Genomic DNA, 22,072 nt, shown 5'->3' with positions numbered 1-22,072 from the left:
AGAAAATCGGTTACTATTTATAGATGGTACAACTGCCACTCTCTTGATAGATGCTATGTGACTAATTAATAAAATCTTTTTCGATTAGTTGGAAAAAATATAAAATAATAATATTAAATTAGCAATCTCAATAAATTATGCACTTATTATTAAAACAACAATACGAGATCATCAATTTGAAGGCAGATTAAGTAGAAGAAGATATGTGGACAGCACCCTAATAAAGGCATCAAATGCACAGTATTGTTAAGTTATTTTTGTTTCCATTTGTGTAAGCCATGCCAAGTTTCTAAGACCATAGTACTAATTTAAATTCAATATCTTTCAGAATTTGTTAAGGTTTATGGAAACTGACGATAGAATATCCTCTAAACTGTTATTAGATATAAAGAAAAGTATGAACATTTTATTTTTAAGTAGAGCAATAATTTCAATAACTCTGAACTTGATAAGAGAAGAAAAAACTTGTTATCAATGAGATTATGTAATGTATGAAACTGAAAGTTAAAAAAAATATCTTACATTGAAAAAAATTGTTAGCATACAGATTGATTATTTAACTGGTTGTAGGTTTGCAAATAATATGGTTTATGTGGGATTATCATATTATGGACCAGCTCTTGGAGATGAAGAACATTTAAGCTTTTTGTTTTCATCATTAGCTGAAATTCCAAGTTACATAGCATGTTGGTTTGTCATGGATCGTTGGGGACGCAGGTGGCCATTATGCATATGTATGGTTGTAGCTGGTATATCTTGCATAGCAACAGTATTACTGCCACCAGGTAATAATAATTTTAAAAAAGTACGAATCATTTGACGTATATTGTTTTTTATAAATGTAAGCTTATGATTAATATAGTTTTATGTTAGGTACGTATAATAGCTTGTAACTTTGCTTCTAAGGGACTTATTGCTACTAATTGCTAATAATATTGGACTGAATATTTATTGCTACACATAGAACTTCAGAAAATATTAAAAATTTATTAAACTTATGTATTACGTGTGCTTACTAAAAAGCGTAAAGCTATAATTTTATTAAAATTAATAAGAAAAATCTAATTTCTTAAAGTCCATTAACTTAATTTAACTAATCAAAAGCTCAGTTGTTTGTGAGAATAAGGAACTGCAACTAAAGCAAACCGACAGGAGAAAATTTTTCAGTCAATAAAATGTATACTCTTGAATTAAAGAAATACAAGACAGTTTTATCTGTAATGTCTAACATATTTAATAATTAAGAATATGATTAAACAGTTAACTGCTTTGTGAACAATGTGACAAAAGCTTAAAGGTATGTATAAACCTAGTAAGGTAAAACCAAAAAAAAAAATAAAATAACCGTTAAATTTCTATTGATTTGTATAAGTTCACAAAATCGAAAATGTAGGCAAGCAAGTAGTATCAGTTATTTTCTCCTAACCGATGCAGAGAATACACTCCCTCCAGTCAAAATCAAGTGTAAATTCTTGCATGTAAATAAACTGCTTTGAGCATATATACATGGGTACAGTTGCCAGTGATTGGCGCTAGACGGGCTAGAAAAAGAAAAACGATCCCTCCTGCTGTCTCCTTTAGCCAATCACAAGCAGCCATGCACACACACACACACACACACACACACACACATCAAAGTATTAAATTGTTATTAAATTTATTTATATCAGTAATTATAAAAATTTCGTTCAAATATTATTCTAATCTTTTTCTTCGAGCCTTCTTTATTAGGTAAGCTTTTATATTGTCTTCAAAATTCTGAGGTCTAGCATGCTTATTATGATTTAGTTTACTTTTATGTTTACGCTTAATGCGTTAATTGTGGGCTTTTTTATGCATATCTCTTAAATAATAGATCAACATAATAATATATTTATTATGAGACAGCATTTAATTTTTAGTTGGATATGGATTTATTGGACGTGCTCTTCTGCTGTATACTAATTCTTATGTAGTAAATCTGGTAGCTGTGTACCGTGATGTATTGTATTTATGTATAGCAAAAGATTTAACTTTGTCCCAGTCCTGTTTATTTGTAGCTTTTGTTTTTAAAAAGCTTGCTAGTATGGCATAACTAGGGTTTAGCAAACCGTTAGATAGGGATGGTAAGGGGTAGTGGTCTTAAGGTTCAAACAAAAAATTTAGGCTAAATTTGTTCATATATTATTTCGAAAATTCTTTCCATAACCGCTGAGTACTAATTAAGGCACTTCATACAATGCTATGAAGTGTCTTGTCAGAGCGTCTGTGACTGTGATAGCTCGGATGTTGGGTATAGCTACTGCCACACAGTATTTTAAAAAAAAGATCATATAGTTATTATACGTTTATTTAAAGATGCTGTGGTTGCTAATGGTCCTGCAGTATCAATGGCTTTTTTCCAGAGAATTTTAGATAGAGTATCAGTTATTATCATAAAGTTCTTTTGTTTTTATCCGTGCCAGTTTTTGTTCTAGGTAAAGTTTGCACTTTGTACAAAATTTTCGATATATTTTCTCATACCTTCTCAGTATCAGAATTCTCGTATATTTCTACAAGTTTTGCTCATACTTCTTTGTCTGCTAAATAGACTATTGTAGCATTTTAATAATTTTTGTTGTCTCATTTTGTTTAATGAATAAGCAGATTTAACAAAACATACATTTATTTTTAATGTCTACATGACTAAGTTCGTTATAAATTGCTTTGAGCAATACTCCTCTGGGCAATTTGTTAATTATTTTGTTCTTTCTGGATATTTTCAATGTTTGTATATTTTTATTTTTTATTGCTTTGGCTAAATCTGCTGAGCATTAGTAAAGATCGTGAAGCAATATTTCATTTTTTTCTTTCTCTTTGATAACCAAATCGAAGACTAATTTATTTTTATAATTAGTTGTTATCACGTCACCTAGTTGTGGTAGAATTTTATTTAGTTCGGATTTTTCAATATAATTTAAATGTAATTATAATTTGTTGTCAGTAGAATTAGGCGTCAAGTTGGCCAGCATAAACGTTGCAATGTTGTCCTTAACATACGTAAAACATTCTCAAGTGCTTAATATTTTGAGGTGATCCATTTCTGCTCTTATCAAAGTTGTAATAATAGTGTTTTTTTAAGACTGACTTGGTCATCGCGTTTGGCATTCCATTGCTGCTCTAACTTTTTAAATGTGGCTGTAGGACGAGTTAATAGTTTAAAGTAATTCTGCTTCAGGGAATAAAACTGTTTTATGAATTAGTCTTACTACTTAGCACGTGAATGAGAAAGTGTATTAGGTATGCCACTATGCGTTTCTTCTTTCTCTCTGGCTTCGTCACTATATTCTTGTTTAATGGTAGTGACGTTACTCTCCATATGATATCGACATCGTCTCCTGTTACTGTAGATGCAACCTTGGAGCGTCTTATAGGTGATTTCGATCTTATTGGAAAGCTTCCTTCTTCTGCAGAATTTTCGAAGTTATCGAAATAGTTTAGTATAATATTAGAATAAGGTTTTAAATTCTAAAAAGTTGTTTCAGTTAATCCTGATTTGTTATTTTCTAATGTTAGTAACGGTATGTAACAATCTTAATATAAAGATAGGTCAGCAAAAATTGTATTTTGCAAACTATCAGTTAAAGAATATTTTTAGCTATATTTTAATCCAAACTGCTTTTCAAAGCATCTTTATCCGTTGATCCACGAGCAGTGGACTGCAGCTTTGACTTTTCCCTTATTTCAGCGACCATTTCATCTTCTACTGTACTTTATGAGTCAGTGTCAAGCTTAAGTCCCACTGATCTTTCAGGTCCAGTTTCATATTTTCTATTTGTAGAAGTCGTATAAGTTGACGGTTGTGATGAAGGAATAAATATTTATTTCAAGTTACTTGCTTAAGTTATACTGCTATGCTATGATTGCTACCAGCAATAGCTTGTTGTTGTGACTTAGTATCTGTTGTTGTTGAAATGGATAATAAATCTGGTTTAGTGTTAAAAATACTAGGAAGTAGAGATTAACCTCTTACCTCACGCCCCCCTGCACGCACTGCGCACCAACCCCCTAACTTTTGAATATTTTATGAGAAATACATTTTTACAATTTTTGTGTATTTATTCTTATTTATTCTTAACTTTTTTATTTTTCAAATTTAAAAAACTTATTTTTAATAAATTACGTGGGGCTACATCGTTTGAAGATGTTAGAAAACATAATGGAATAACATATAAAAATTTTAGGGATACTGCAATTTCAATGGGTTTAATAGAACATGATTCTAAAATCGACAATATTTTTGAAAAAGCCATAACAATTATGTTTTCAAACCAGTTAAGACAATTTTTTGCTTGGTTTTTGATTTCAGAAAACATTCAAGGAGATAAAATATAGAATGCATATTAAAAATATTTAACGGAAGACTTCGATACTAGTAATAATAATTGTGCTCTTCTACATATTAATCAAATTATAGTATTGGAAGGTAAATCATGTAAGTCTTTTAGTTAACTGACACCAACCATTAGCAACTATATAAATAATTGCAATAGTGAGGAAATATCTTTCAGTAAAATAATGTATGATAAAATGAACACAAATTTAAATAAAGATCAAAGAAAAATTTTTAAAACTGTTTGTGAACAAGATGAAAAAGTATATTTCGTAGATGGTCATGGTTGATCAAAAAAAACCTACTTATATAAGACACTCATTTATTATTTTATTTCTAGAGGTAAAAATATTTTGTCAATGGCTTAGACATGAGTTTTATCTGTATTACTACCAAAAGGTATGACTAGTCATAGAACTTTCTGTTTACCTCTAGACTTAGATAATATTAAAAGTGTATTTTTAGAATTTGAAACTGAAAAAAAAGAGTGAAGGAAAGTTGATTTAATAATATGGGACGAGGCTTCTACGATTCTGAAAAAAGCTCTAGAAATTGTTGATAGAACGCTGAGAGACTTGTGTAATACAAAACATTGCTTTGGCGATAAATTAATAGTATTAGCAGGAGATTTTTGACAAATCCTTCCAGTTATAAAAAACGGTGATTAAACTATAATGATAGAAGAAACTATTAAATCATTATTTTTATGAAACTTCTTTGAAATTTTAAGATTACGAAATAATATATCTAGTAATAAGAAATTTTCAAAATTATTGTTAGGAATTAAAGAAGGGAACATAGAAACATTTAACATTTCTTTTTATTTATTTTTTTATGTATAGGTAAAATTTATTAATTAATCATACATATTATGAATATATATTGTGTTCATTCATTGTATCAATTGCAGCATTAATTTAAAACAAAATAGAAATGGACGTAAGTCTTCGTGGTTTAATCTGGCTTTATAAGATGTCTTATGAAGTGATGCGAAACTTTCATTGTTTAGATTAATGATACTCTAGATTTAACTTAAGTTTATGTACGTAAAAAGAAAAATTGTGTATTAAAGAACTATATAAGTGATGATGATATAATAATTATGCCATGAAAAAATTCGTGGGGGTCGGTGGGTGGGCCGTAGGGGGTAGGTGGGGGGATGTGGGATTTTTTGGAAAAAATACTATACAATATTTCCATGTGATTTGGTAGGAAAGTGGTCATGGACTTTAACACATTGACAGGGCTGGCGAAATGCAACGTTATAAAATGCTAAAAAAAAAAGTCAGCCCACCAAAAACTTTATGCTTACAAAGAAACCAAGGAATCCAATAAATTAAAATTCAATTGATTGACTTAAAGTTAAGCTGATTATAGTATTGTGCACTAATCTGTAGCTATTTGATGAAATATTAAAATATACATTTTTATTATCCTATGACGCCATACGTGGTTGAACTCCCTGGCTTAAATAAAGAATAATAATATATTTTATACTATACATATAATATTTTATAAGGGGTCGGTGGAGAGCAGTGGAGGGCGGTGAGAAGCCATGAAAAAATGCGTGGGGGTCGGTAGCTGGCTGTGGGGGGTCGGTAGGGGGCTGAAGGGGATTCTGATAAAAACTACGATATGTCAAAATAAGCAAGAAAATAATGGATTTTTACTTTATTTTGTGGGGAGTTAGTAGGAAGAGTGGTAGGGGGCAAATAGGGAGTGGTCTGGGGCGGTAATGGGTTTGTGTGGAATGCCCCACTGAGTTAACTAGTTAATATGGGAAGATATAAATATCTATATGTATTTACTAGTTGGGCTTTGCCCCTCTGCGCGCTCCGCGCGCTAACCCCCCTTTTTATTGTTACACGTGTAATTTTTTCAAACTAAGGTTTATATTAATATTTTTAAAAGCCTTAAAAAATGATAAAATTAATTGTTAGTATGAAAATGATACGTCGGAGTATATTTTACAGAATTCGAAAGACTACGGCATTTTTTAAAAATACTTGAGAATAAATTTTTACGCTGGGCAATGATTACTGGTCTTCTTTTGAGAAAATATGAAGAATAAGCTGCTAATTTTAAAATAAAGTGGTAAAAATTTTATAAATAGAGAGATGTGCCCTTGACTTTTTGTTGGTGAGCTTTATCATTTTTTCTAGTGGCTCTCTCTTTTAAAAGAGCTGTCTATCCTGTATGTGTCAATCAATATTTCTAAGCTCTGATAACGATGTTTGCTCTTTGCGCACAAACCCCCGTAATTGCAAATTAGATTTACGTATGGAAAAAACCCAAATTATACTAATTGTTACTTAAAATTTATAGATGTTAAAAATGTATATTCATCATAATTAATTACATGAATTTTTAACAATCACTTTTTAATATTTCTTACTAATAACAGCTATTTTTATAGGATAAGTAGAACACGATTGTCAAAACGATATCATTTTTAAAAAAGCATGTAACGTTATGCTGCCTTTTCAACTACATAAAATTTTTGCATGGTTTGTTACGTCTAAAAATTTATTTGGTAATATTATTCGGAACAAATACAAAAAACTTTATATTTAAGATTGTAAAGATGATCAAAGTTAAGCTCTTTTCTATTCAAACAAAATTTTTAATTCTGAAAATATGTCTTGTAAGGATTTTAGTTTACCAGAAGCAACAGAAACGATAAAAAAAATATCGATACTGATAATGATGAAAGAATATTTTGTAAACATAAATTCTATAAAATGTTTTTACAACTCAGTCATGATCAACGTCAAATTTTTGAAGAAATAATAAAACTTGAAAAAAAAATTTTTTCATCGATGGTCCTGGTGGATCTGAAAAAACTTTTCTGTACAAAACATACATTTTGTATTTCATATCAATTAAAAAAAAAATCCTTACAATGGCTTAAACAGGTATTGCTTTTATTCTGCTGCCAAAGGAAATGACCACTTTACAGACTTCCTTTAGACTTAAGCACTATAGAAAGTGCATTTTTTTGGTTTAAGCCAGATAAACAAAAATGACGTAATGTAAAAGTTATTATTTGGGATAAAGCTTTTATGATGCCGAAAAAAGTGTTAGAAATCGTTAATAGGACTCCAAAGATTTCTCTAGTAGTAATAAACCTTTTAAAAATATAATAATTATTTTAGGTAGAGATTATCGTCAAATTCTCCCAGTAGTAAAAAGCGGAAGCAAAATTACTTTAGATCAAGAAACCATAAAATTTTTTAATATTTGGCCTTTATTTCATATTTTTTATTTAAAAAATAATAAACGTTTAATTAATAAAAAATTTTCTTCATTGCTACTGGATATAAAAGAAGGCAAAATTAAAACTTTTATAATCCCTCAGACATGAAAAACAAATGATGTATGTTCTAAAATTTTTAATAATGATCGTGATTTTTTTATAAGTAAAGCTATATTAACATCTCACAATGAATACACTAATTTTTTGAACAAGAAAATTTTAAATAATATGGTTGAAACATTAGTAACGTACTATAGTATTGAAAAAGCAACTAACAAAGGAGTAGGTAAATCAGACGATAATATTTACATTAATTTGCCTACAGAATTTTTAATTAGTATTAGAGAAGATTTTTCTTTACATCAATTGAACTTGAAAATTAACGCTATTGTTATGTTGATACGAAACTTAAACATATCTGAAGGACTTTGCAATGGTACAAAATTACAAATTACAAATTTTAAATACAACATTGAAGCTGATATAATCGAAGGTGAAAAAAAAGGAAATAACGTCCTTATTTTAAGAATAACACTACAAACAAAAAATTCTTCCTTGCTACCATTTATATTGTACAGAAAACAATTTTCGTTTACCTTAGCTTTTTTTATGACTTTCAATAAATCTTAAGGTCAAAGTTTTGATGCCTTAGGAGTATACCTTAGAAAACCATTATCTTTTCATGGGCAATTATTTGTTGCATTTTCTAGATGTAGAAACCCAAAAAAAATTTTCATCTAAGTTGAATCAGAAAACAAATTCGAAATTAAAACTATTGTTTGAAATGAAATTTTAGAGTAACAAAAAAACTATTCTATAGTTCATTACTATTTTTATATTGTGACGGTGAGATGCCGTCAAGCCATCATCGGTAGGCTAGGACCGATAGGAAAAGAAGGGAGAGCGAAAAACGGAAGGGACAGTTAGGAAAAGAGGGAAAAGCAAGAAAATGCCGAAAAAAGATTGGATTAGCTTGGGCCAGCGAACGCGCGTGAAGCGAGGTTGTGTTGGGGGTTGCGAGAAGCAATTTCTTCAAGGCGACTTCCCCGCGAGAAGCGAATTCTGTTTTGGAGGACGTGAGACGCGTCCTCTGGAGTGTTCCTATTCTTGCAATTGTTGTCGTGATGGCTGTGCTTGAGCTGTCTCCGGTACAGTGCTTGGTGCTGAGTGTCCGGATCCTGCTGGGATAGCAGGCAACGCCGGACTCAGGGTCACCAAGGCCGATACCGTCGGTCTCGGCCTTCGAACACCGCCAGTAGGGACGCCTACGGACCTCAGCGTAGCTGCTCCACTGCTCCTGTGTAGACTTGGCCTGTGAGAGGCATCGTCGAGGAGCGACCCCGCATCGCCGTAAGTACCTGCCAACAGACAGTTTATTGTAAGGGGCAGTGGCCCTAGATTAGCCCGCGTTGTCTGCCTGGTTTGCGTTTTCGCGCCGCGAGCACGTCAAGCAATTGCACTCAACGTGCGAGAACCACACTTACACCCGTGAGTACTGTTTGTGTTTTTATATTTTTGTTTTCAAATATATCTTATTTTGTCACATTCCTCGCGAGTGCTTTCTTTTGTGTGCGCCTGATTCCCTTGTGTCATATTAAAACTGTCGCGAGAGGCGATGACGTCCAAGGTCGCCACGATACTCGTCACCTGCGGTGTCTTGGAGAGCGAGATCCGCGCAGAAAGTTTTATTGGAGGTGTCGCCGGGAGTACCCAAGCAACACAGGCCTGGTCAAAGTTGTCAGTTCCGCCTCGCTACTTTGCTTCGGGAGCACCCCATAACAATACTTTTTTGCAAATTTTATCTTTCATCAAAAAATCAAATTTCGGTACCGTCTACTACTCAGCTTTATATAATTATACAGTCCGTTTTTTGTAATTTATTTTCAGATACACTATCATGGATGCAAAATTTTATTAGTATGACAAATGTTTCATTAAAATTTTCAAATCAAGAGTGTCTATCATCGCACTAAGAAATTCACAAAAAAAAATTTGTTGTACGTGATCTGTGTAACATTATAATATAAGATAAGAGAAACTTCTTGCGTCACTTAAAGGAATGCCAAAACATTGAAAAAAATTTTAAGTCTATTAAATGCAAAAAAAGTTTCAAAAGAAATTATCACTTACTGAGACATTTGAAAAGTCATGAAAAAAACGTTCAAAAAAATTTTTTTAAATTGAGGAAAAGGTTATGTCAGAGTAGAGCCCCTACAAAGACATTTTATCGTATGTAATTAAAATAAACATCGTTAGTAAGATAATTGTAACAAAATTTTTTTGTTATGGTCAAAAAAAATTATACGTGAAAATTAGACCACTTGTAACAACTGATATAAAAGGCTTTACGAATATATTTACATCATACATGGGTAAGTTGGGGGGAGCTTGGGGGCAGTCAGGAGTAGAGCTGGTGGGGAGTGTGGGAGAGTGGGGGGAGCTAGCAAAAAAGTAGGATTACTCTAAAAATGCGAGAAAGTGAAAGAATAACTACCTTATTTGTGGGTGAGCTTGGGGGAAGGTGGGGGGGAGCCGGGGGATGCAAAACCTCGCTCTTACTATTACGACTATATAATAAAGGAAGATACATACATATATGTTCTCAGCTGTTTGCTTACATGCAGGAATTTTTTCCTCATTTTGGCAATAGGGAGCTCAGTGGAGCAAATTGCCAAATAGTTTGCTAAAAATTAAGTAACTATGTTGTATACTATTTGTAAGGTTTTTGGAAATGCTTATTACAAGTTTTACATCAAACATACAAAAATCTACCCCTTTTTTCCCATAATGGTATTTTTCTAGATGTATAGCAAGGAAATAAAAATTAAATGTAAGAATTGATTTCTTGTTTATAAGTCCTCATTTATCTTATCTATTTATCTTGTAATAAAATTTTTGAAGCTCAAAACTAAAGATAAGTATTGAATCAAACTCTAATTCTGATTCAGATTCGGAATCACTAGATTTGTTTTCTTTGTCAGTGGAAATTGTAATAAAACCAGTATTTGTTGATAATTTTAGAACGTCTGTTGGAAATGGCTTCTCCGTTTTCTAAGGTTTGATTCCTAATGATTAAAAGTGAACGTTAGAAGTTTTTTTCCATTATTCGAATGATTTGCTGCATAAGCATCTTTTTGAGCTTCTACGATGTTGTTGTAAGTTGGATAGATATGACAATTCCTTACTCTTGCATTTTGATGTATGGCTTCGTATTGTCAATTAGAAAAGTGATTTTTAATTAATAAATTTAAAGCCTCTTTAGGCGTGTACTTAATTATTAAAAATTATTATGTGAGTTTTCCCATAAATCCCAAATTTTCTTGCGCGATTTGGAGAATTTTCTGTGGTTTCCTTTAACAATTTTACAGCACGTCATTTTCATCAAAACGTAAGGCCATTGATGCTGCAGTCATTAAAGTACTTACAATATTCGAACAACGAAAAGATTCTGTTTTCTGTCTTTTACTACGATCAGAACTTTTGCTAAATAATTTAGATTTCCTTCCCCTTTTTTCGTTTTCTTCTTTTTCTATGATTTAATAATAATAATAATAAACGCGTATTAAATTGAAAGACTTAATTAAACTTACGTGAGTGGCTGTTTAATATTGAATCCATTACAGTATTTAATTAGGTTTGTTCTTTTACAAAAATAAATCATTATTGCGTTTTGATGCATTCCATTTTTTACTGTATCTATAGTGAAATCTTGAGTTTAGTTTATCATGGAGATTTTTTCTTGTAAAACAATTGTTAGAAACACTTAATTTATCCATTTATTTTGTATAATCTTGACCTTATTTTTTGGCAATCCATTTTCCATTAGTCTTCAGGTACGCATAATGAAGCTCAGATCGTTTTATTTTATCCATTGTTAAATTGTATACATATGAGCGGAAAATTTACAATGGACGAGACAATATGACTTTACTTATGACAATAAAATCACAGTAAATGATTAACAAATTTCTTTGTTTGCACCAGGGATGGATTTTTTTACAAAATTTTTAGTATTCTACTGTAAATTTATAAGAAACTGTCAACAACGTAGAAAACTGTAGAAAACATAGAAAACTGAACTATTATATTTTGTAAATCTCAAAATAACATAGAAATTCATATAAAGCTGCTCTATCGAACTGCGTACATGCTCATAAGTTTCTTAACTGTACATTGTTGAAATACAGAGAAAAATGATTAGAGAAAGGTTAACTCAATACAGATAAGGACATGACTGAAAAAAAAATACTTGTACTCAAAGCACCTTAAATTTAATTCTTATTTAGTAGACTGAATTTATAAGCATTTACTTAAAATTAAGGTTATGACAGTGTCGAAAACTCTATGTTTTACGCTATGAAGGAAAGCCTTGAAATTCTGTACAGTATCTTACGTGTTTCTTACGCGTAAAAAACTTTCCTTTTGTACAACTGTTTCTTTACTTGACCATCCCTGGTCTGCACTATGCAACTGCATCTTACCTATATTTCTCATTTAGTTACCTATTTGAAGTAAAAATCTTCTCTTGATACTTTTCTGTAAAATGCTTTTATCCAAAAATATTGACAATTACAGTTAATGAAAAACCCCCAATTTGGGGACTTTAAAAATTTGTAACTTTTTTTAGAAGCTTTTTACAAAAAATGACAAGGGACTTTTACTTCTTTAAATATGCCAGATTCTTTGAAAAACAATGTTTAAAAACAAAATTTCGATTTTTCAAAACTATTTTAATAGTTGTTTAAACAATTACCTTTTAGAAAAATTTTACTACTCTAGACAAATTGTAAATAAAGTCAATTTAGATTTTGCGTAAAAATATACACTAAAAAAAATTTTTGAAAACCTCTATTTATCCAGTGCAGACTGGTTGTACACCAGAAAAGACTTGCCTTCGGACTATTGCGCTTACTTAAGAAATGATTTTTCATCTTATTTAAAAAAAGGCAAGTATGGGCAAGATTTTTGATCAGCTTACTTTTTAGATATGTTCAGGTATATGAAATCGATAGGGAGCCCGTGAGAGCTCAAGAAAAACCGTCTCAATTTTCTATGTTTTCTTTCAATATTTGCATAAATATACCATTTTTTTAAAATAAAATGAAATACCTAAGGATTTATTTATTTTCATACGTCAATAACAAAAGTAATTCTTTATTATTATATATAATAATATAAAAAGGAAAAACTAATTGCTAAGCTAAACTGAAAAATCTTACAATCAATTTAAAAAACAAAAATCACTCATAAATTGAAAAACTTCGTAAAAATCAAAATTAACTTACTTGGAAGCTGTGTCCGTTTAAGACCAAATTTTTTTAGGTCATGATCCTTACTGATTTATATGCTCTTAAGTATTAAGAATAAGTAAACATCACGAAAAATGGCAAATGGGAAACTTGAAAGAATTAATTTTGGCCAGCTTTTTGGCCATTTGCCCCACTGTAGGGCGTGACCTCTGCATCAGCTCAAAGTGGCTAGTTATATTCTTGCTAAAGTATTGAGCATACACATCTAAAAAAATAATATGAATTTGCTGTAAGCGTCACAGAGGTGGAAAGCTTAAGGAAAAAAAAGTGGATACAACTCCGTCAAAAGGTTGGCAGCTTTGAATGTAGCAGAGAAGAACAGGGAGTTTTAAGTTAGCCTTAATAATATGAATTTAGTTGTCAGGACCAAACGAAAATGAGAGTACAATACCAAGGATTCTTAGCATGGTATAATATACACATCTTCTGGAATTTCACCTGTCCTCTAAGTAAGTAAACATGGTAATAATATGCAGCAATCAGTATAAGCATTTTAATAGCGTTATTCATTATCAATTTTTCCATTTTTTGTAATATCAAATTAAGTGGTATTAAAAAAAAGTGAAAGAAAGAATGACAAAAGAAAAAGATGTACAGTTTTAAAAAACTATAATTTTGATTTAATTTGTACTGGCTTCGTCACTGCCAAATCCCGTTTTTTGAAAACATATTTGGTTTATTATTCAGCTAAGAATTTATTGGATAAGACACATGTTTACAAATTGCAATCTTCTCTCAGTTATCACACACTGCCTCGTATGTTGTCTTTATAATGTAAAGGTAGAGTTAAACTGTGGCACAGGGATATTATGCCACCTTAATGACTGCATCTAAGTGACAAAGCCATCTGGTTTATAAATAAGATAGCTCATAGGGAGACCGCAAAACAAATACAAAATAAGCGCAATGATGCGAAAGAACAAGACTAACTCCAAAATGTAAAGACAATTATTGAACATCTAAAATATAAAAAATTGACTATGAATGGAAAGAAATTCATTTTGATAGCATATACGTTCATTGACAAGAAACAAAATGGGCTTAGGTTAAACAAAATAAGAGCTACTATTCATCAGCCACTGTTATAGATATAATTTGTGACTCAAAGGAAAAAGCTCTTGAGAAAAAATCCCCTAAGAGGAAAAATGATTAATACAAAATTGAATACAACGACAAAATAAAAACCTGAATGAAATTGGTGTGCAGATATCGACGTGGCATAAAGTTTTATTTAAGATTTGGACGAAGAAAGACGATTTAATGCAAAAACACGTCAATGCGTTGCGGTGCAACAAAAAAATTCTCAAAAATTCAAACGAGAAAAATTTTTTCAAGACAGCTGTGTACACGATTTCTCAGAAAATAACTTGAGACTTCTCTGTACAGAGGTAGGTATTGGACTAACCGAGGCCTACCGAGTTTTCCCAGTAGCAATATCTTTACTCTTTCCCTCAACCCCCCCTTTCTAATAATGCGTGCCAATTATTGGACGTATTATTTATCTTAAATGCCAATCGAGCATCAGGACGCGAACAATGCCAAAGATGGGTGAGACAGACTTGGAAGTTGGTTTTAAAGGATAAGAGACAGCCAGAAACAAGAGCAAAATAAGAAACGCGCATCACGAATATGTGTTTCAAGTAAATGAGCTTAAGCACAGTTTAATGTGTTGGTAAAGACGAACGTCATGTGAGCTTTAATCCTTCTCTGCTCACTGAGTAATCGACTTAGTTGTGTGTGACAATAAATAACAAATATTTTCAATATCTAACAACAACATTCTTGTTCATGTGCAAGAGAGCACGGTTTTTCTATATTATAAACAAAATTTTCGATGTTATAATTTTTATTCTTGTTCCAAACTTTATTTCTTCTTGTACATTAAGATAATACGCTTGACTCAAAAAAAACATAATCTTATTTAATAACGATTCTTGATAGTACCAGCTTCTTGAGCTCTGGTCAAACTGTATCAAATGTACCTATTGCATTACCTTCTAGAGTTTTTGTCAACTCATTGTCATTAACGTAGTAAATGAGTTTTCAATAATTATACGATAAAGAAGTTTAATCAAAGAAAGAAGAAAAGCATCACAGATCAAAATCCTAATACTATATTTTTTTGAAGATAATTTATTTCATTCAGTAAGTAAGAGACGTATAAAAAAATCGTACTTTTTCAAAAAAAAAAATGATATTCCTATAAAAACACCTTTGAGCAATGGTAAAAGGCTAAGCAAGTTCTATGTGTTTCATTAATATTTTGTAAGGAATTTCTGAAGCCTTTCTACTCTGGTAGTAGATAATATTCTATAGTATAAACCTGTAGGCTTAAAAAGTTTTAAAATTAAAGTATGAAAACAGTCAAATTCTTTTGTTTGGCACAACACGCGTTTTTTATGATACAAGTAATATAATACAGTCTAGTACTCGTACTTCAACAGGAGCAAACTAAATAACTTTAACTTTTGACTAGTACTTTCTGCAAGCCTAACATTAAATAAATTAGTGCCTTGCTTTGTCAGAAGTACTTAAAAATGTTAAAGTATTTTTTAATCCATTCAATGAGAGGTTAATTTCTAATCTCATTTTTAATTTAGGAACTTTTTTAGGCTACAGATTTATAAGAAAAAATAGAATGCTATCATCGTAGACTATATTGAGCCGACAAGGAGTGTAAATGTTCCAAACAAAATATTAACTCAACATATCAAACTCACATTATCTTTTGGTTTTGTAAATAGGTCATATTATTCAAATTGTTTTAACCTAAATTTTTAACTTGCTTTTAAAAATATTGTAATTGGGATTATCAATGTTTCCAAAGAATTTGCAACATTAGTTTTGTTGTATTATATTTAGCTCTTTAAATTTATACATGGCACTTTTCTTTACCAGCTTGTTATTAAAACAACGATTTTTGTTAAAACCGGTAAAACTCAAATATTTGGAGGCTTCAATAGTCACTTACATTGGGCCAGGCATTGGTTTGTAACTTTTTAATAAAGCTCATTAAATATTAACGTACAAAGTTTATGGAAAGGGGAGACCCCTACTAGCTCATGCATACGTATATTTCTTTATTATACATGTCTTGACGGACGGCCTTTAAGACTACGGGAAAAAATCTGTTGCATCTTGTGATTTTTTAAATTAAAAAAAAGTTTTTTTGTTTAGTAACCTAACCTAATAATAATACGCGTTAAACCTACTGAACTTTCTATTGCCTTCACACAGCAACACGTACAAGTTAAATAGTGCCTTACAACCCACCTGCAGTTTCACTGCTGTCACCCAGCAAACTTAAGAAAAAATATGTAGTTTTATCAGTTATTCAAACCACTTAAGCTTTTTGTTACAGTTTTCATGGCTTTCCTGACGTCCTTGTCCCTTTATACGTCAAACTGCTACTGCTACTTTAGTAACTGCCATGAAGTTATGAAAAATTTTATGTATTAGCTTCTTTGCACAAACATTATCTTATTTTGAGTGTTGTTTATGGAAGTAGTACAATGCATTGGCAAATAGCAAGTACGGCACTGCAACGAGCAAGAGAGTACTAGTTTTTTTGCATTCTGAGTATGAGTGTATACAAAGCCAGACGAAATTGTCTTGCCGTTACTATATACCTTTATATATTTACCTTTGTATGTAAGAATAAGCTTTTGCTTCTAGCTATCGTGTTTAGTTCTTTACTTATGTTTACATTGATCATAAGGATAAAGAAAATATTAGAGATAGACTTTACCAGAGTTATTGATTTGAGCTCCCTCTATTAGTAACTATTATTCTTCACATTCTTTATAAAAAGACAGATTCGTAATCAACAAACCCAAAATCATATGCAACACAAAATTTAGATTGAGCTTGTAAATTACAACATGCAAAATTTGTTGTATTAAAGCTTTGTATGGTAATAATATATGATGATCCCTAAGGCACATGGTATAAGGTTTTGCAAATTAATCATCCATCTTCAATAAGCAGTAATAAACTATATAGCTGCTAACACAGGCTAATGGCTTGAAATAACAATTCAGAATCTACTTCAACATTCCCTTAGTTTTTCCTTGTCACTTTAATAATCCTATGGTGTTTTCGTGAAAAATATGTTAAAAATATCTAAGTGTACTAGATAAGCACTTAGATGCAGTGGACAATTGCTTGCTATGTAGTGTGCTGATGTAATAGTGGTCAGAGGTGATTAATAGATACTTTTCTAGTCCAGCCACGATTATAAAAATTAGTAATATTATGTGAAAAAATAGCGAATATACCTATACTCAATTATACTTAAGTATTAACAATGGCGTGTAGAAAATGGCAGAGTGTATCGTCACTGTGTGGATCCACTGTTAGACCTTATTACGTGTCTAGAGAAAAGGTGGCGACTGGTAGTGCCGCACGATCATAAGAAGCATATCATGACCGACGCTCACTGTACGCCATCGAGCGGACACATGAAAATTGAGTAAATATAGGATCACGTAGCTCGTAAGTATTATTGGCGAAAAATGTATTATGACATTAAGAGGTTCCTAAGGGTGAGCGAATTGTGCTAGCAGTTTAAAGTGCCGCAGACTGCGTTGCAAGGGTTAATGAGTGAGCAAATCGTCTAGAGGCCGTGGGCTGTTGTGGCTGCCGATCTGATGGAATTTCTGCCGAGTTAAAGTGGCCATAAGTACTTGAATGTTTTTAGGACTTATTAACGCATTGGATCGAAGTTAAGCCGTTCCGTAAAACTGATGGTTAAATCGTAGTGCAAGCGTTAGAGGAGCTAGTTTTATTCCGATGGGAGACGCTGGAGTACTTTTTAAAGGATAATGGCCACGAATTTAATAATAAGTTGATCGCTGCGACACAAGAGTACAGTGTTCAGCATGTTTTCACGCCTTCCTACTATGCCCAGGCCGATTCCGTGGAGCGAGATAATCAGACTTTCAAGCATGTGATAGCTATCTTTGTAGGGGCCGATCATCGCAACTGTGACCTGTATGTGCATAAGTTTCACCATGCGGTTAACACTGCAGTTCAAGTGACGTTGAAAGATTCGCCAGCGTTCTTAAACTACGGCAAAAATCCAAATCCAGTGAAAAAGCTGCGCCGAGAGATTGAACCTAAAGAAAAAATCGAGTGGATTTCCCCTGATACGTGGGGGGGGGGGTTGAGTTAAGCGACAGGATGCGCTGGGTGACTAAGTAGCTTAGCACATTGAAGACGCAAGATCAAAACAGGAGAGGAATTATAATTGCAAGCGTCGCAATGTGCATTTTAGCATGGGTATGCAAGTGATAAAGCGTACTCATCATCATTCTGACGCCGCAAAAAAATTCTCAGCGAAACTAGCACCAAAGTTCGAGAGACCATACAAGATAGTCGCAGTTAAATCACCGGTAGTGTTTGTCCTTTGTGATGAGAATGAGAAGTGCGTTGCACACGTATCGAATATCGAGCGAGCGATATATAGCTCCGTGAGGGAAGCAAAGCGCTCAGGAGATGTTTTAAAATCTTTTTTTTGCCAATTGTCTTTTCTTTTACTTATTTTTCTCTAGGCGTACATTTGATGTTAAACTATCAAACAACGATGCAAGCAAGAGTCACCAAACAAGGGATTAGCGGTTTGCCGGTTAGCATGCCCGGGTAAGTGATTGTCGTTTTCTTTTTATATTTTTATGTACCCTTCAGACGTTTTTGAGAGTAGACTGAACACTCGGAAAGATGTTTGTTCTAAAAGAGAAGAATATGACAGAGTCATTTTTCTCTTTTTTCTCTGCACCCAGATGCGTCTTAGAGGGGGAGGTTCATAAAAAGTTACTATAAGACTAGTCAAGACCCAGGTTTGGTCCGTTAATTTTTTTCACCGGTGTGAAATCGTAAAAAGGACTTTGCGCCGAAGGAAAACCAAAGATTGTGAAGTTCTAGTATACAAGGGTAAACCTGTGTAATTGCGTATAATGATATAATCATTATTACCACGCCATTGTATTAATCCAGTGATACTTCATCGACGAGGGGTGTATGTGAACATATGTATCTGTATTAAGCGTATGTACTATGAACAGCGTCACGTTCGAGTGTGTGGGAATGATGTTCTTTCGGTAAGATTCAGAAGTACATGTGTAGATACAGTGCGAGATTACGCGAGGCTGCACTAATTGATGGGCCTACTACGCCACTTCTGTAGTAGCAATCTCACGAACCAGAGCTCTCAAGTCTTTTGCGGTTTCGGTAGTTAAGAGAGAAAGAATCAAGAGAAAAAGAGAAAAAGACAACGAGAACCAGCGATCATGATCAGCCAGCTGCGATCCGACCTTGCGCCTGACGACCAAGGAACCGTCACCCCCGTCATCAGTTGTTAACTGTGAGGTCAAGATCACCAGCCGATTTGGCTGCTAAAGAAAAGAGTAAGATGGTAAGCCCCGAGGTAAAATAGCGTGTAGTGTTGTTCCGAGAAGAAGTGCATAAGAGCGAGTATGTGTGTATCAGCCGCATGTAGCCAGGGCGAGCCATGGGAGCCAGCTCCTGGGATCGTGCATCGAAGAGATCGTTAGAGCGAGAGTGGGTGAGAGAGAAGCGTGATTGTCGGAATTTCTTGCCGTAGCATAGCACCGGATTGCAACGAGATTTTTTGGGCCTAGACGCCCACGTAATTATAGTAACGAATAAAGTGAACCTAATAATCTGAGAAATTCGCTTTTCGTGTCATTATTTCCAGGCCATTGCCAGACAGCGTTTTCTTCAAGGTTGTGGGACTTGTTGTCCCTAGAAAAGTAGCTTGCTTTCCAACGGGCTACCCCTTGCGAATTTTTTCCTAGGTGAGAGTGTACAAGAGCCAAGCTGGGTTTGGCTGAGCCACGAGCGTCATTAAGGGGTAGTTTTTTTTCGCGTTTCAGGTACAGTACCATTCGCGTCGTTTTCAGTACAGCCATCAGTAAGAATTTGAATGTCTTTATGCGTTGCTTCGGGACCACCCTGGCCGTGACACTCTACGTGTTCCAGGGCGAGAAAACGCAACGTTACAGAGTGGTACTCGACGTGGGGCTTTATTTAGCCGGAAAACGAGAATCGGTGTAAAAGTGTGTGAATAAGTGGTTCTCTGTCTGCAAATTTTTCGAATCGCCGTGAGCCAAAAGTGAATGTGTCGTGGATAAGATAGTTGCTTTCTTGTGTTGTTTTTGTCATTGCGTGTTTCATTTAGTATTAGCGAAGTGGCGTGGATTTTGTAGTACATGCTATGTAATTTTCTTTGTTCACACAACTTTGCCGCATCGGTCAGATTTTTTTTTTTAAATTGCCAAAAATTTATCGGTCTTTGGAAGTGTTTGGGTTGGGAGGCAGTAAAGATGAGCGTGAGGTGGGGGAGACGAAAAGGAGACGTACAGTCAAGGAGTGAGAGAGAGACGCGTTAAGCTTGGGAAAAAATTAAATGTGTGCGTGAATTGAACGGGCTTTTTGATAGCGTCCAATTTATAGGTGAATGAGTTGGCGGCCCTTTTTGTTGCATCTAGTTTTCCTTGCGCGTGTGACTTTTGCTTTTCAGGTACAAGTAATAGCCATCTTGGAGGCCGTTTGCGTTTTATTACGTGCGTGATAGTATTTATAAAAGGAGAACAAAGCCTAACGTGCCTTGTCTTATATTATATATATGTATATATATAATCTTATTCCATACATCATATGAACAATATCTTATTTCTATTTTCTTTTTATTTTCTTTACTTTCTGAGTGTTGCCTTTCTTCATTTTGTTGTGTGTATGCACCCGAAGTGTTAAGAAGTGCGCGCTGCGTCTGCGATAGTGCCGTTGTTGTGACATATATTTCGGTTACGATCCGATGTCTAAACTACAAAAAATTCGTATAAATAATACAGTAAAATGTCAGTGTAGCCTGTTTTGTGTAGGTCAGAGCAGACGTTGTCTCACAAAACATATAGATAAATAATAAAAAGTAATTTGTTAGTCTGACAGGGACTCGTGTGTTGGTTTGAGTAAGAATTTTTGTCCAAGAAAACAACGTATTTAATCTAGAATGTGTAAAGATAATGTATGTAATCCTTTTACTTTTGATGTTTATCTGAAGTAAGATACAAATTAACTTTAGGGTAAAACCAAGATCCTTTTATGTGCCAAGAAATATAGTGGGTAACTAGGATAGTGGTTATTTAAAACAATATGGCTTCTGCATTCTCCTTTGTCTGCCTTATTTCTACCATTAAAGTAATCTTATAGCTCTGTTTGTTGTGTGTTAGAGAGGGACTTTACATCATCAGACGATCCTTGTCACAGAATGCTATAAGTACGTTTTTATTCAAAGTTTTGTGTTGAGAAATTTACTCTATGCTCATGATCTAGTGAAGGGGATATTCATAATTTGTCTCTGGTTTGTTGTTGTCAATAGTTGTCACGTGTAGTGACGTCTACCCGCTGTCAGTAACAAACACCATAGGGTATTTGTCACCTAGCTGCCACACGGATAGATTGATACCAACGCACGCTCGGTCGATCAAGTGCTCACCAGCCATTTCTGCTTCCTAACCCCACCTACGCCAAAGTCAAGAGCTGGCGTACGCCTACAGCTGCATTTTTTTTCCAAGAATACTTAAATTAAATTAACCTTGACTCCTTGACTCACCACTGGTCCTACCTCTGATTATTAATCCGATTAAGGGTTTTAATAGATCTATGCCCTGCTAGCTCGTCCTCTTTCCTGAAGAATCTGTCGACCAACAAGCAAGTAGCTAGTTTTAACTACAGCAAGTTATATTATTAATCTTCTGATTGTCTCAAATATCCTTATAATATTTTTTATTTAATAAAGCAAGTTTTGCTGATAATTTAATTGAGCTTTTGCTTTCTAATAATATTTTACCAGCTTAACAAGCAATTTATTTCACTAGCCATCCAGGAGAGCTGTCAGATACTAATAATCCATTAATCGTAAAGATACTGGAAAATTGCTCTTGATAGTTTTATTTTATAACACTGTTAAAACGCAAACGTATTTGCTATCAGCACGCTGTACGCTGCATTCTAATTTTTAACCGTTTAAGTAACGTCAAAGAGCCATGGCGTAATATAGTTAACATTATATTTTTATGGAAATTGGTATAAGATGCAAGCACGTAAATAATTTTTCTTATGTAATTGTATTTTATG

The 22,072-nt window shown here is 33.2% G+C and overlaps 1 protein-coding gene across 1 annotated transcript in view; it reads left to right on the top strand.

Annotated features, from left to right (window-relative positions):
- CarT (Carcinine transporter) overlaps window positions 1-22,072 on the top strand; it is a 1,715,434-nt gene that overhangs the window by 1,117,261 nt on the left and 576,101 nt on the right. Inside the window, exon 8 of the mRNA XM_089592391.1 lies at window positions 571-785. Coding sequence (XP_089448517.1) covers window positions 571-785 — 215 coding nt within the window. The remainder of the gene's footprint in view (window positions 1-570; window positions 786-22,072) is intronic.

The sequence above is a fragment of the Copidosoma floridanum genome, unplaced genomic scaffold (genome assembly GCF_036245765.1).
Source record: "Copidosoma floridanum isolate Cflo_tuat_1 unplaced genomic scaffold, Cflo_Japanese_pri ptg000016l, whole genome shotgun sequence".
NCBI lineage: Eukaryota > Metazoa > Arthropoda > Insecta > Hymenoptera > Encyrtidae > Copidosoma > Copidosoma floridanum.
Note: the sequence above shows the minus strand (reverse complement) of the source record. Positions and strands in the feature narration are given on the sequence as shown.